This window comes from Protopterus annectens, chromosome 5.part0 (assembly GCF_019279795.1).
Source record: "Protopterus annectens isolate FY-2018-M chromosome 5.part0, PAN1.0, whole genome shotgun sequence".
Classification (NCBI taxonomy): Eukaryota; Metazoa; Chordata; order Ceratodontiformes; family Protopteridae; genus Protopterus; species Protopterus annectens.
Window position 1 is genome coordinate 1278757216 of NC_056735.1, and position 16098 is coordinate 1278773313.

Sequence of the window (16098 nt, forward strand, 5' to 3'; positions counted from 1 at the left end):
GGAAACAGTCCCCTCAGATGGATCTGGAGCTGCTGTGCAGGCATCGGCTTCTGAGGGTGTTTTCAGACCAACACAGTTATATGTAAAGCCATCTTTATCTTCTTCCTCCTCTAAGCTAACTCTTGCCACTACCTATCTTCTTCCCTCTCTCATGTATGGCTCTCCCTTGCTCACTAACTTATCCTCCTCACTTACCTCCAAACTAGAGATATGTTACAACAACATTTCTAGATTTGCCACAGGTGTCAAATCCTCCTCACACCATTGCAATTCCCTTAACTGGCTTGAACTGCCCAACCTACTTGACTTTCACCAACTAACCACAGCACACAAATTAGTATTCCAACACTCAATCTGCCCTGCACTATCCAACATACTGCAACCATATTCCCCTCCCAGACCTCTTAGATCCTCTCACCAAAACCTGCTGACCATTCATAAACCCAAGCGCCCAGCTGGCCAGCTACTCTTATCCTGTACCCTAGCAAAAAAATGGGACTCTCTTCCCTCCAGCCTATGGACCTGCAATAACCTCAATAGCTTCAAATCTCAACTTCATTCCTATTACTTACTTAACAGGAAATGCAACTGCTCTCTTCCTCCTTTGCCTCTCAAACCCTCCTCTCTCCTTACCCCTGGCTAACCTCTCCTTACTTCTCAACCTCTCCTCTCCTAACCCACTCTTAATTATTAATTTGTTTCTTATAACAAATTACTTCGCCAACTTCTATACTATATACTCTCTTCTTCTGAACTATTTGTTCATTCTGCTGTTTGTTTATCACATTGACATTGAATCAAACTGTTTGTGTCTTTTGTTTGATCTTTTTATTATGTACTATATATTTTTTATACTATGTATGTTTTACTTTGATTTTAAAATGTATCTAATTAGATTTGTGGAGCTTTTCTCCCCGGGCCTCCACTGAAAACGGGCTCCTTGAGCCCAGTGGACCTCCCCGGTCATCAAACTGGAAATAAATAAATAAATAAAGACAAAGACTAAAGCAGCTCAAAAGACAAAGAAACAAGTACAGCATTCTGCAGGACAAACTTCCATGCCTAAAAAACAAATGCTCAAAATGGCAGAAGACCTTATTACTTTGATCAGGGGTTCCCATCCCCCTCCTGATAAGAGGCCTAGGCAAGAGACTGAATATGAATCTTCAGATCAGGTTTCCATTTCCTCTGATTCCTCCTCTGATGTAGAATACTCTCTTCCTCCCTATGAGGATTCTGATGCTGAAGAATCTATTCCTTCAGCTTCTCCTCCTGAAGATTACTCTTTTGGGGAAACCCTGCATACCATGAGGGAGCATTTTCATTGGGAGAGCCAGGATTACTCAGAATCTAAGAAAAGGCTCAGAGATTTTCTTTTACTTCCACAGCACAGGCCCCTTGCTATCTCTCCTGTTCTGGACATTGTGGATGATGTTTTTTCAGAGTCCAGCCGGTCTCCAGACTTCATACCTCCTGCACCAGTTAAGCCAGACAGATACTACAGGGTTCCAGATTCCCATAAATTTTCATATAAAAACCCTGCAGCTGACCCAGAAACCATTTCTTAGGGACCTAAGGGTGTCAAGGCTTCCACTGCAACAAACCCTGTCCCCTCTGATAGAGATTCAAGGGCACTGGACAGATGGGGCAAAAACATTTACACTTCAGCTACTTTGGCCGAAGGGCCTTAAATTGTCAATTTCATATGCTTAAATATCAGCAATACTTAATGTCACTATTAAAACAAAAATGTTGACTAATTCTGACTGCCCAGACAACAAGGAAATGCAGGATTTATTGCATGCAGCAGAACAAGTGTAAAGCATACTTTGCAGTGTGGTTTTGATTCTTTGGAGGCCTCTTGTAGGGCCGCTGTGATGGGTTCTGTGATTAGAAGGCATGCTTGGTTAAAGGAACAGAATTTGCCTGATCATGTTAAAGCAAAATTATTAGATGCTCCATTATAGCATGATACTTTGTTTGGTGTTAAGGCAGAAGAGGTGTTGAAGAAAATGGAGGATAAAGCGAAATCTATGCAGACAGTTAAAGATTTCTTACAGGTACAGCCACCCAGATTTAGCAGAAATTGGCCTTCAAAAAATTGGTCCTTTCCAGTATCAGACAGGCCACAAAGAGGCAGATACAGACGCCCTAGAGGCAGAGCCCAGCCCCAAGGCTCATACAGGCCTATACAATGGGGTGCTTCTACCTCCAAAGGTGGAGACGACAAATCCCCACCTTATAGGAAACAGTCACAATGACTTTCCTCTACCACTTACAAGCACTTACCCTTTGGAAGCTCCCTTAGGGGGAAAACTAGCACTTTTTCAACAAAACTGGCATAAGATTACCCAGGACAAATGGATCTTGAATATAGTGTCTCAAGGCTACAGGTTCCACTTTCACACCCTGCCAAAGGCAAGAGGCATGCCAGACCTGCCATACAATCAATGGGCAGAGGCACAAAAGCAAGTTTCTTCCCTCATGGACATGGGGGCCATTCAGCAAGTACCACTTCAGGAGCAGGGACAAGGATTTTACTCAAGACTCTTCTTGGTACCCAGAAAGGACAAAGCCTGGAGACCAATACTGGACCTGTCTATTCTAAGCACTTTTCTGGAAGTTCCAAAATTCAAAATGTTGACTCTGCAGCAGCTTCTGCCCATGCTGGGCAACAAGGCTTGGCTCGTAACTTTGGACCTAAAGGAGGCATACCTGCATGTTCCAATCAGACAATATTGCAGAAGATACCTCAGATTCATAGCTGGCTCAATGCACTACCAATTCTCTGTGCTGCCCTTTGGCTTATCTACTGCACCCAGGGTCTTCACAAAATGCCTGGCACCAGTAATTGCTTTCTGCAGACAAAGAGGAATTCAGATATATCCCTACTTGGACGACTGCCTTATTCAAGCAAAGAACAAGGACATTCTACTGAAACATCTGGCGTTTGTAAAAAGATTGCTAAATTGCCTAGGGTACACAGTAAATGAAAAGAAATCAAAACTAGTACCCTCTCAAGAGATAATATTCCTGGGTGCAAGCTTAAATACAACTGCCCAGATGGCTTATCTCACGCCAGACAAACAAAGGCAACTGACTTCTTACTTCAAAATGTTAGCAACAAAGACCCAGTTATCTGCAAGAAAAATTCTGCAGGCTTTGGGCTTCATGGCATCCTGCATTCTTCTAATTCCATATGCCAGACTGTATATGAGGAAACTACAATGGTACCTAAAAAGTGTTTGGACTCAACATTGCCACAGCCTGGAAACATTAATAACCCTCATTCCTTGCCTGCAACAGGAATTTCGATGATGGGCACAGGCCTGTCACCACAACAAGGGACAGCCATTCACCCTACCCAGAGTCAGGCAGTCAATAGCAACAGATGCATCAGACTGTGCCTGGGGGGCACACATGGCAGGAAAATGTATTCAGGGCACATGGTCCACAAGCTAAATGCATCTTCATATCAATCAAAAAGAGATGCTGGCTGTTCAGAATGCCCTAACAGCTTTCAAGGATCTACTTCTTCCAGGACAACTTCTGATAAAGACGGACAATACTATAGTCATGTGGTACATAAACAAGCAAGGAGGCGCACATTCCTACCCCCTCTGCAGACAAGCCATGACTTTGTGGGACACAGTATTGACTTACCAAGTACACCTGCAAGCACAATTCCTGCCAGGAAAGAAAAATACTCTGGCAGATGAACTAAGCAGAAACCTCACGGATCCCCACGAGTGGCAACTGGATCCACAAGTCTTCAGCATGATAACAAAGAAATGGGGATGCCCGGACATAGATATATTTGCCTCCCCTCACAACTGCCAGCAACAAAGATTCTGCACAAGAACTTATCACAAGCAAGCATGGAAAGTGGATGCTCTATCATTCAGCTGGAAAAACCTTACAGTGTATGCCTTTCCTCCTCTGCCTCTCCTCCCCAAGGTACTCCTAAAGGTCAGACAAGAGAAGCCAAAAATTATTCTGATTGCCCCAGACTGGCCCCGCCAGCACTGGTATCCAATCCTAAAGAGCTCGTCTCAAGGCCCAGCCTGGACATTACCTCTGATTCCTCATTTACTGACTCAACGAAACTGCCAACTCGGGTCCCTAAATCTGGCAGCATGGTGGATAATGTAGCCATTCATAACTCAACTCTCTCTAAAGCAGTGATGGATGTTATTTTTGAGGCCAGGAGGCCCAGTACCAGAAAATCTTATGCAGAAAAATGGAAGAGATTCTGTGCCTGGAACCAGGCACAAGGAATTAACACGATTGTACCAAATATTCCTCAGATTTTACAATATCTAACTGAGATGCTGGACAAAGGCCTATCTTTTTCATCAATTAAAATCCATGCCTCTGCTATTTCAGCTCATTACAATACGGAACCACGTATTTTTTCACATCCGTTGCTAAGACAGTACCTCAGAGGGGCCAAAAATATAAGACCCCCAAGGAGAGCACCAATAACTGCATGGGATCTCAATTATGTCTTGGAAAAACTAACTCTGCCACCTTTTGAGCCAGCCAACACAGCTGAAATAAAGTTCTTATCATGGAAAACAGCTCTGCTCCTAGCAATAACCTCTGCAAGACGAGTCTCAGAGTTACAGGCACTCATGGTTGTGGAGCCTTTTATCATTTTTCATCAAGACAGGGTTTCTCTGAGGACAAACCCTACTTTTATGCCTAAGGTAGTGTCCAGTGTGGCCCTTAACCAAACAATTCATTTGCCCACCATTTATCCAAACCCACAGAATAAGGGTGAGAGACTCCTGCATTCTTTGGACATACACAGACAGCTACGCTTCTACTTGTACAGAACTAAAGTTTTCAGAAAGACTGTGCAACTTTTGGTGGCATAATGCTGCAAGATCACAAGGAACGGCTATCTCAAAGCAGACTATTTCAAAATGGATAGGCCACTGCATTCGTTTCTGCTATTCACAACATGGCAAATCAGTGCCTAAGGGCATTAGGCCACATTCCACCAGAGCAGCAGCCACTTCAGCAGCCTTCCTCAGGGGAGTACCAACCAAAGACATTTTAGAGGCTGCAACTTGGAGTTCAGTGCACACTTTTACCAAGCACTACCATTTACCTCTCTACTCTAAATCTAGAGAAGGCTTCGCCACTGCAGATCTGCAGGGCCTTATAGCCTCTCCTAATCCTATTTAGACCCAGCCACCCAACCTCAGCTTTGGGATTCAACCTAAGTGTAATGACTGCAACAGTGAAACACACGATAAACATAGTACAGTTGTGTACCTACCACAAATGTAGATGTTCGAGTGTATTCACTGTTGCAGTCCAGGTTACCCTCCCACCATCCCCCTTTCTTTACTGGGACTTTTCGGTACTTCTCTAGCCTATACAACCTATGTGGTGTATTTGCTTGTCGATGAAGGAAATGTTGTTGTTGTGCATGCATACTTATTGGCATAATTTATTAGCCTTCCTATGGGGGGGCACCTGACATCTGGGGCAAGAAAAACTGAAGAAAATGGCGTCAGCTGCTTCTTTTATACCCCTGGCGCACTGATGTCAGGGAGGAGGCGACCGCAACCGACGCCAGACCTAGACTTTGGAATTCTGGCCGACTGCGGGTAGCCTGCCAGCAGGATAACCCAAGTGTAATGACTGCAACAGTGAATACACTCGAACATCTACATTTATGGTAGGTATGGCATCATGCCCATGCTTGAAACATTTGTATGTATGGCAAGGCAAAGGCACATTCCACTAGGGCCTTTTCCTTCTGTAGCTGTTTGGAAAGAGGTGGACAAAGTATTTTAGAGGCAGCAACTTGGTCCTCAGACCATACGTTTGCAAAGCGCTAGACTGGATACTTTTTCAAGATCCAGAGCAGGCTTCACTAAGGCAATTTTCCAGAGGCTCCTGGACCATTTTCCTTCCTCCCTGGTTGGGTAAGGTTTGCAAATCTACCCGAATTCCAGTAAAGCAGTGTATTTGTTGAACATAGTGCAATTATGTAAATTCCACTTATCTGTAACAGTAGATGTTCTTAGAACATACTAACTTGCTGGAAATACCCTCCCACATCCCCCTTTTCTTTGAAATATATAGTTTTTTGTTGGTGATTGCTGCTATTTTGTGTAGCAATCTTATCTTTGTGTGTGTGTGTGGGGGGGGGGGGGACTGTGGCTTTCACTTTGTTGTCTTCGGTTTGGGTCAGTATGTGTTTGCAAAGTTTGCATTTTCCATCTTCTTTTCCCACAGGGCCTTTGTAAAAAACTGAAGAGCTGCTGTATGTGGTTGTGTAGGACTATCCTGCTCTCACAGCTGATTGTTTCTTCACATCCACAGATTATACAAAGGAAGGAGTCTGAATGTCTGAGAGACTGCCAGAGAGACTGTATAGTAGGATATACAACCTGAATGCCAGTAAGGCAGAGTATTCTATAAACATCATCTGTTACAGGTAAGCAGTGCTTAACATAACTGTATTATAGGATGACTTCATTATATTTATATATTCACCTTTACACTGCCAGAGAGTTTCAGTGCTTACTGCTTTTTAAAATGTTTATTTCTTGAACACTGAAATTTTGTTCTCCTAATTTTCCTAATAGGAGGGATAACAGTTATTTCTTTGACATTTTTAAACTTCTCAGGTACGACGTTTGTGAAAAACAGTTAAGAGACCTGCAGATTGCTCATAATTCTTTAAATAAACATGCAGAAACTCTGAAAAAGCAAAATGAAGCTTTCAAGATTCAGAATGATAGGTGAGTTCATGAATGGTTTGTTATAATTTTGAAGATTTACTAAAAGTAAAAACAATTTCTCTCTCTTAAGCTTAATCATTTTATCAGAACACTTGAATGCAGAGTTGATGGCATATTGAAAACTAGAATTAACATTATCTATATCACCTTCATTTCAAAAGGTGCATGGAAATGTTCTTTTTCTGTTTGTCTCACACGGGCACACTGCATCATATACATGTCATATTTCCTAAGCATCCAATAGTAGACTGACTTTTTTTTTCTCTCAGAATAGTATTTTTATTTTTTTTAAGTGTTTTGTTTAACCTCTGCAAAAGAAATGTCTTGCTCAGTTCTCCATTTCTAGACACAGCCAGCTATTAAAATACTGTATCTAACACCTCTAATGGATTGTAAGCCCTGAAGGAAGGGTCCCTTATGCCTGAAAGCTTGAGTAGCTGTAAAACATTTGTTAGTCTTGTAAAAGGTATCACCTGTATGTGCCAGTGTTTTTTGCTTGCAGGCCAACACCTCGTATCTCCCTGTTTTCTCCAGACTATTTTGTAATACAGATCACAAGAACATCTGGTTTAACCACATTGTTTAATAAAAGTAGATGTTTGCTATTCTTAGCTTAGGCATGAGTAAAGATATGTGAGTATTTGTCTAAATCCTGCTTCATTTGCAGTCCAAATTGTTTGTGAAATTTGTGTAAATACACATGTGCATGTTTTGTCATGTTAATGTTTTCTGAAACTTTGTAGGATTGTAAATTTCCTCCTGCAATCTTAGTCATACTTCTCTATTCCACATTTTGTGGTTCATGCCAGTAAGTCTTGCATGTTGTAGCTTCAAATCTTTTGAAGTATGAATGCTTTTATCTATTGTCTGTGGAAGCTAGCACACTTGCTTTTGATTCTTGGGCGAGCAAAATGTTAAGATTCTATCCCCACACCAGGTGCATGCCAATCACCTACTATTACACCCATCACATGCTTAACCGTGCTGTACTCATTAGAACCAAAGGACCCAGAGGTTGCTATCTCTGAAGCAGATGAAGACAGCTAGACCTCCCCTAATAACCTTTTCTTGGAATAATTTTGTTCGAGTCTGACGTCCTATGTGGAGTGGCCTAAGGCCTCTATTCCATCTTCCAGCAAGCATAATTTCTTAATTATGGATGATGAGTTGCATTAAACATCAGGCAATGGTCGAAACTACAGGTGACAAGATGATTTATTTTGCATACCTTTGTTTACTTTAAAATAAGCAGGAATCTAATTTAAAAAAAAAATGCTTTTCATATTCTTGGAATACTTGTGGTATAATTTTTTTGTTAGTATATTAATTGTACTAATGAAATAATTGTCCTACATTATCCCAATTACATTGGTGAGAAATATATCCCTGAGCTTTTAAGATCTCATCCTATTCAGTAGCATGGCTTCTTAATTTCTCCTTCACATAGTAATCATGTAAGACTGGTTGCTCACAGCAATCAATCTGAATACTTACCAGATAATCTTTGCTGTTTTTACTGGAGAATTTAGTAGGAGCAGAAGTGATGATTTTCAGAGCATTTTTTTTCTTACAGGTAATATTACTTTCAGTAAATAGTGGCAGTATGCCAGATGTGTTTCATCAGTGGTGCACAGCCCAGGGTTGTGAATCATACATTTTTTTAATTTATTGCAGCAGTCAAGACTGGGAGTATGAATGAAGGCTTCAAGTTGAAATACATTGCTGTGTCCATAATTTATTTCAATTTATTTTTATTTGGACATCTTAGGTGTACACACAATGTGGCTATTTTTTCTGAGAGAAGCAGTCTATATGTAAAAGTAAAGGATAGTAAAATCATAGTCATCGCCCTCACCCCCATTTTCCAGTTTTCTACCTTGAGGTGTCACATCAGCTGTCTCAATTTCTCTTGCTTCACTGCCACTCTCCTCCACCTTTGGTAGTCATGCCTGCTATCAAAGGTCTTCTGTCTCATAATCCATCCATCCCTTTGTTGGATGCCCTCATTTTCTCTTGCCTTCTTCCTGTCTGTGACAGATTGTGTGCTTTTTCTTTCTGCACATATTCCCAAACTGCCATCATCTGTTTTGTTTGACCTCTGCAATTGGAGCTACATGGGCTTCTGCTCTAATGTCCTGATTTCATCTGTCCCACAGTGTGCATTCTGTCACTGGTCTTGGGCACTTCATCTCCATCACCTCTAGCTACTTCAGTTGATCTGCCTTCGCTGGCCAGATTTCTGTACCATAGCCTAGTACAGGTTACACCACTGTTTTGTACACTGTACTTTTCAGCTTCGTTGGTATTCTTCTGTCACACAGTACTCCTGATACACTGTGACAGCTATCTGCAGCCCCACTGATTCAAGGTTTAACTTCATCATTCAGACTTTCCTTCTCCTTAACCACCCCTCCCAGGTACCTGAAGCTGTTATCCTGTTCCACTCTTTTCCCTTCCATCTCAGTTTTCATCATCATCTGATTTCCTTAATTTGCTGACATGACAACTATCTTTCTTGTACTTAGTATAATCTTATCTGCCTTCAGTTCTGTTTTCCATTCCTGTATCATTCCTTGTTCAGAATTTGCCTGTAATGCCACATCATCTGCATGCAGCAGCTTTGTTGGTCTGCCCCCTCTGAGCTGTTAGGTAATTTAGTCCATTACTAGTATGAACAGCAGTGGGTTCAGATCTGAACCCTGATTTGCACCCACTCCCACCAGGAAACCACTCTGTGAGTCCGAACACTGTTTCTACTTGTGTCACGGAGTCCTTGTACATGGCTACCACTAATTCTTCCAGTGACTAAGAGCCATCATAGGACTGTCCAAATCAGCTTTCTTGGGACCTTATTATATGCTTTATTCAAATCTAAGAATGCTCTGTTGGACTCTTTTCTCATGTCTAGCTTCTACCCATCTATCTTCTCACAGCAAATGTTTGGTTGGTTATGCTGCATCCTTATCTGAATCTGAATTGCTCATTTCCCATATTGCTTTCTAGTACTCTGCATATTTATCAGTAACCCTATCCAGCACTTTCATGCAGTATGATAAGTCTGATAACCTCTCTACTGCCCACACTTATGAATGTGCCCTTTGTTGTTGTGTACTGCCACTTGAATGCTTATTCTCCAGTCTTCTGGAAATTAACCTTTATTTCCAGTAGCTTTGTGAGTACCCTCAGGAGCCATTTTTTCACTAACTCACCTGCACCTTGATCATATCTGCCGTGACCTCATATGAGCCTGCTACTTTCCCTGACTTCATTTTCCTTAGTGTCTATCTTCTTCTTCTAGGATGGGCTTTCCTTCCTCTTTCAACATAGGCTGTGTATGGGGCATGCAACTTTGATGGGTTTTTCTTCATTCAGAAGTAGCTGGAAATACTTCTTCCACCTGCCTTTGATGTCCTATGGACTGGTGAGCAGGCTGTTGATGGCACCTCTTATGAAGGGTGTCTGATGACTATCTTCTTTATCTTTCTGTCTTTGCCTTGAATCTGGATAGTTGTTTGTCATCTGATGAGTCACTTTCCAGAAGCTGGTAGAGTACCTCTGATACCTTATTCCTTGCTGTTGCAACTGTTCCCGTAGCCTCTGTTTGCCAACCAATATTCCTGCTTAGCGTGTTCCATCTTTCCTATCTTCCATTTTTTTGTGCATTCCTCCTTTCTTTTGATGACCTACTGGGCTCCTATATTCCACCACCAGCTTTCCTTGTGTACAGCTGCGTATCTGTTATGTAGTCCTCACACATGCTGCTTTGAGGCACTGCCATTCTTTCACCCTGTTCCTGAGATGCTAGAGTCCTGGTTATTTCCTTTAAGTCTTGCTTTTATCTCCAGTCAACTTCCAGGTCTTCAGCCTAGTTTGTGTTGACCTTAGAGTATTCTCTGACCACTGCTTGTAGCTGTATGTGGTAACCAGTGGTTTATGCTATTGGGCAATTGTTTCACTGGGAGATAACTTTGCAATCAGTGATTCTACCCCAATGCCCTTTCCTTTCCTTTCTCAGAAGACGTCTACCTGAGTTGCATGTTGGTCACAGTTGTATGTTATCTTGTGACCGTCTGTTGCTAAACCATGTGTTGTCCACCATCAAGCCATTTCCCCTACAGAAGTCTAGAATGGCCTCTCCTCTTCTATTCCTGTTTCACTGACCAGTCTCCTCCATGCCATCATGACATCCACTTCCAAACTGCATCCTGTCAGTGAGCCTATGTTGAGTGTAGCAATCCTTAGTTTATGTTTGGCAGATTGATTTTATGTCCAGTTTTTGCTTAGCAGAGCTTTTGCTTAGCCTAAGTTGGAGAAGAGGACACTGGCCAGACAGTAGCTGATTGACCCAGGTCTGCTGAAATATATGGCCGGCACACAATGACCAATAGAAGTTCATAGACTATTTTCCACCATTAGCATTGCTCCCTGGCATCCGCGGTGGTGGTGCTGCGGTAGCATTGTCGCCTCACAGTCAGACGCTGTCCAGTTTGATTCTCAGCTGGAGCGTCTTCTGCATGGAGACATGCGTGAATGGGCGTATCTTCGTTGAAGGTTGTGCGTCAGGGCTGGTAACTCGGCACGTAAAAATCAACTACCAATCATTAGCGGACCGGAGTTCCGCTGTGGCGACCCCTAACCGGGAAAAGCCGAAAGACACAACAACAAGCATTGCTCCCTGGCAAAGGTCAGATTTGTCTGGTTCCTCAACCCAATTATTGGAAAATAGCCACACCCATTTTCTTTTTCTACATTAACCAATGCGACCTAATCATCAGTAACTCACCAATGTGTATTTGTATATTACTTGGCTAATAATGTAGGTATCAAATTGTTATGGTTATTTTTGTGATTTACAGAGTAATACTTTCCATACAGACAGACGACATAGTCAGTAGTCTGGTGCAGAAACAAAAAAGAGGAAACCAGGTCTTTATCCTGTATGTTGGGAAGCAATGGGGGTATAGCAATGGCCGATGTCTTCCCACCACTTTCTTATAGCACTGCATATCACAGGGACTTCAGTTTACTAGTGGACAATATTTTTCTACCTCACGAGTGGTACCTCAATTGAACAAAATCTTCTGCTACTAGGGCCAACCGTGTTGTGACCTGCTTGCATCCCATCTAAATAATAAATGCAGCAGTTACTTTGCCCTCATCTGTCCTCAGGGCCAGTCACTGAGGGAGTCTCTGGTCCACAGTTGGCCCCCTGGTGTCTTATACTACTTTCCCCCATTTCCTTTAATCACAAAGTTCATCCAGAAAAACAGACAGTGTAAGGCAAAAGTAATTCCCCAACAGATCTGGTTCATATTTCTGTGGCCTCACCTATTCCGTCCTCCTTGGACACTGATTCGGTATCATATCCCAGACTTCAACACCTTAAATCTAACTGCTTGGTTACTTCATTTTTAACAATAGCCAGAGATGCCAGACTCACTGAAGAGGTAGTTCATTCAAAAATCTTGCTCAAGAAAGATTTGTCAAAGTAAATTGAATTTTTTTTTCTGGGCATTAAATTAAAGGTTTAAATCCGTTTTCTGCACCTCTCCCTTCCATATTGGATTTTTTATCAGAATTGTTTCACAAGGGTTCCAGTTTCTGCACCATAAAAGTACAGTTAGCAGCTATTTCAGATTTTGCCTTATTGAGAGGTTTCTAAAGCCTTTTTCAGAGGAACTTTTCTTCTTAGACCTCCTATAAGAGATCCAGTTTATCATTGGGACATCATAATAATGCTGCAAGCCCTTACAAAACCTTATTTTGAACCAGCAGCTTCAGTAGATCTCAAGTATTTAATGTGGAAAACAATTTTCTTGGTGGCAGTCATTTCAGTTAGAGGATTTCAGAATTACAGGCACTTACTTGAAAACTCGCCATATTTATTTTTCATAGACAAAGCAACTACAGAATGTGATAAAGTAAAACACACAAAAACAGGAAGCTCAAAGATAAGACATTGTGTAATCACAACATCAAGGCTTTAATGGTAAAGCTTCCAGATAAAATCCTTCATCAGTACAACAGATTAAAATTAAGAACACATTTAAATACAAATCATGAAACATATCAAATGATAATACACAGCCAGTAAAAATTCAGATACACTTGTCCATCAATAATTATTTTAAACACATCTGTTTAAACATTAAAATAGGTTTTAAAGAAACCATTATATTTATGCCAGGGGGGTGGTCAGCATTTAGGTGCAAAATCCATTCATATTCTCTTGTTTCCAGTTTACTTAAATCACCACCCCTTAAACTTTCCAAAACCACATCTAAAACCCTAAAAGAAAAAATGTATCGTCATAGTCTCTAAGGTGTTGAGCCAAAGCATTAGTCATTATGCCCCTTCGCATCTCAGACTTGTGCTCCACCATTCTCTCCTTTAGCCTACGGGTAGACTTTCCTACATAAAACTCAGGACACACTTTACAGGCAGCCAAATAGACGATGTTACTAGTATTAGAATTGGCATAACAATTCAACCTATATAGATTGGTAATAGGGTGTACAAAACATAAATTGCTATTTATATTAACACAGTTTGAACAACCATAACAAGGGACAGTCCCTTGTTTAAGTGATGGAGTCTCTTTCTGTAGGAGAAAATCCTTATAACAAAGTCATCTTTGAGACCGTATCCTTAATTTATCCCCAGTGTGGCATCTGAATCTAGCATCAACCAGTCCATAAATCTACCAGTCTTCTTCCCAAAGTACCCATACTAAGGAGAATATACATTGCATTTGCCTGATGTTCACATACAACAGAGATGTTATCTTTGTAGAACAAAAGATTTCAGAAACTCAAATCAGTAGTTTGTGGCCTGCTCCAACGTCAAGTTAGGGTGTGATGTTTCTAATGTCACCCTTTCTAGATGGTTGCAGACTGCATTTTGTTTGTTTATGACAGACTATGTTTGCCACTACCCAAAAGAGCACCAGCTCATTTTTCTAGATCACTAGTAACTTCCACAGTTTTTCAATGAAATTTGCCAACTGATGAAATTTGTGCAGCTACTACATGGTCATCATTTCACACCTTTGTGCCTCTTTATAAATTGGATGTACAGTGCAGATCTCGCTCTTCATTTGGCTCTGCTGTGCTCAGGAATAATCTTCCTTGATGACATCAGGGGAGCTAGTACCAAGGGAAATCCCATCACTTGAATCAGATGAAAATGGGCAGGATCAGATACAAAAGTTATGTACTTACCATACCAATAGATCTATGTTGTCCTATTTTCATCTGGTTCAACATCCCTCCCTCCTTCCCTCTTCCAAAATTATTACTATTATTACCTGAAAGAATAGGTGGTCCTGTAGAGAGTCTTGCAGTCTCAACAAACATTTGATGTTAGGTAGTCCAATCTCACCTTCATTTTTACATATGGGTTCGGAGCCGATCCTCAGCTCTGACTCGGCTGATTTTCAAGCTGGAAGACTTCTGGTGGGCTCGTGACTACGCAGATATCCCATGGTACACCAGTACAATCCCCAGATCTCATTTGCCACGTCGACGAGTTCGGATGTGCTTCTCTTGGCTCTGGCTAAGTTCTTTCAAATTCTTTACATTCATATCGGATTTGCATTTTAGTGTTATCATCTTATAGGCAGTTACCTTGTTGTCTTCGTTGACTAAATTTAGTGATCTAGTATATTAGTTTATTGGTATCCTGTGTGCCAGTTAGGTGCCGTTGCATATTTTTGACTAAGTAGAAGTGTTAGCTGTGGCATTTTTTTCCGCTACTAATCAACAGGGGCTCCTGTTGTTGTATCTGCATTAGTCGGACCTTTCTGGTTCCTTTGGACTGTTAGCCTTTATTCTATAACATTGTTATTTTGGCGGGGATCCACTTGTGATATTCTGGGATTGCTGTTACTAGTTTTCTGCCTATTATTAGGTTTACAGAGAATTGTATTTTTTTGGTATCTTCAGTTCTGACCTGTGTGATTGAACTCTGTGTGTGTGTGTTTTAATGTCTTGGTCTGTTTAAGTTAGAAGACCTAGTTTTTCTGTTACACCGGGCTAGGCCCATTTAACTTAGAGGACCTAGTCCTCGTGTAACCTTACTGAAGGACTTGGCCTGTTTTAGTTAGAGGACCTAGTCCTCATATATCTCTCACATCTCTCTTTCTAGTGTGTGTGTGTGTGTGTGTGTGTGTGTGTGTGTGTGTGTGTGTGTGTGTGTGTGTGTGTGTGTGGACAATGTCTAACGATAGTAAGGAGCATAAACCCTCTGGGTTCAAGAAGAGCATGAAATGCTCCCAGAAAATGTAATTAACAGATGGCCACAGTAGCTGTGTCTACTGCTTGGGGGCCATCCACTTGCAGGAATCATTCTTGTTCTGTCATGCTTTCTCCCCTAGAGTGTTACAGGACAGAAAGAACAAGCTGATACTCAAAGGTCTTCTGAAACCAACTTTTGAGGAAGCTTTATCTTGTTCATCAGCTTCTTCCAAGTCTACAAAATCTAAATCTGAATCTAAATGGAAATCTTCTAAAAGGCCTTCTCCGGCACCAGCTGGTGTTTCGGAGCCACCTTCCAAATTACCAAAATCTGCCTCCTTGACTCCTCAGTCTTCAGAGCCGAAGGAGAGCACTATGGTATCAGAGTCGGTCGCAGGTGCTTCGGTGCCAACTTCTGAGCCATTGGAAGCAACAGTTGACTGCAGCTCTGAGCCAGTCTGTAGATATCCTACCGGTCTCTCTACTAAAGTCTCAATATCTTCCAGGTCTTCCAGGAGCCTTTTGGAAGAGGATGTGGAGAGGGTAGTGCTGAGACTCCTGAAGTCGTCTGTTCTGCCAAAAATTATTGTTGGCTCTGACCCAGTCGCTCCAGAGCCACTCGATCCAGTTTTGCCCTCATCTATTATTCCTCCTCCGAGCCATATTGGCCTTTCGGAGCCGGAGTGCTTGGTGCCAGCGGAGAAACTCTCTGTTCTGGCTCCCTTTGTTGCTGCATTGGAGCCATGTTCGGCTATGACACGCTCAGCTCCATCCATCGTGTCCAGGGACCGAAGCTCTCCTGTCTGCGCTGACAGGAAGGGTTGGAATCGATCTTCTTCTGTTCCGAGCCTTCCTCTTGGTGCATCGACCAGGGTAAGCTCGGACCCTGCATCTTTCTCGGAGCCGATGGCTCTGGCTTGGCACCAACCCTTGTCTCTTCAGAGTGGGGGAGGTCTTCAGAGCCAGAGAGGTCGGCATTTGAGGTGATGAGGAGCGTGCTGTCTCACTCTACAGCCCCTGCCAGTGGTACAAGCACTTTTTCCCCCAGGGCACCCACTTCAGTCCCAGCACCTACTCTCTCCGGAGACAGCCAAGACCCG

General features: G+C 42.1%; 1 protein-coding gene across 2 annotated transcripts in view; it reads left to right on the forward strand.

The window, feature by feature from the left end:
- The window catches only part of CIP2A (cellular inhibitor of PP2A), a 2713480-nt gene that overhangs the window by 2435292 nt on the left and 262090 nt on the right, over nucleotides 1-16098 (forward strand). For both annotated transcript variants that reach the window (XM_044071100.1, XM_044071101.1), the window contains one exon: nucleotides 6651-6764. In XM_044071100.1, the coding sequence (XP_043927035.1) occupies nucleotides 6651-6764 (114 nt within the window). The remainder of the gene's footprint in view (nucleotides 1-6650; nucleotides 6765-16098) is intronic.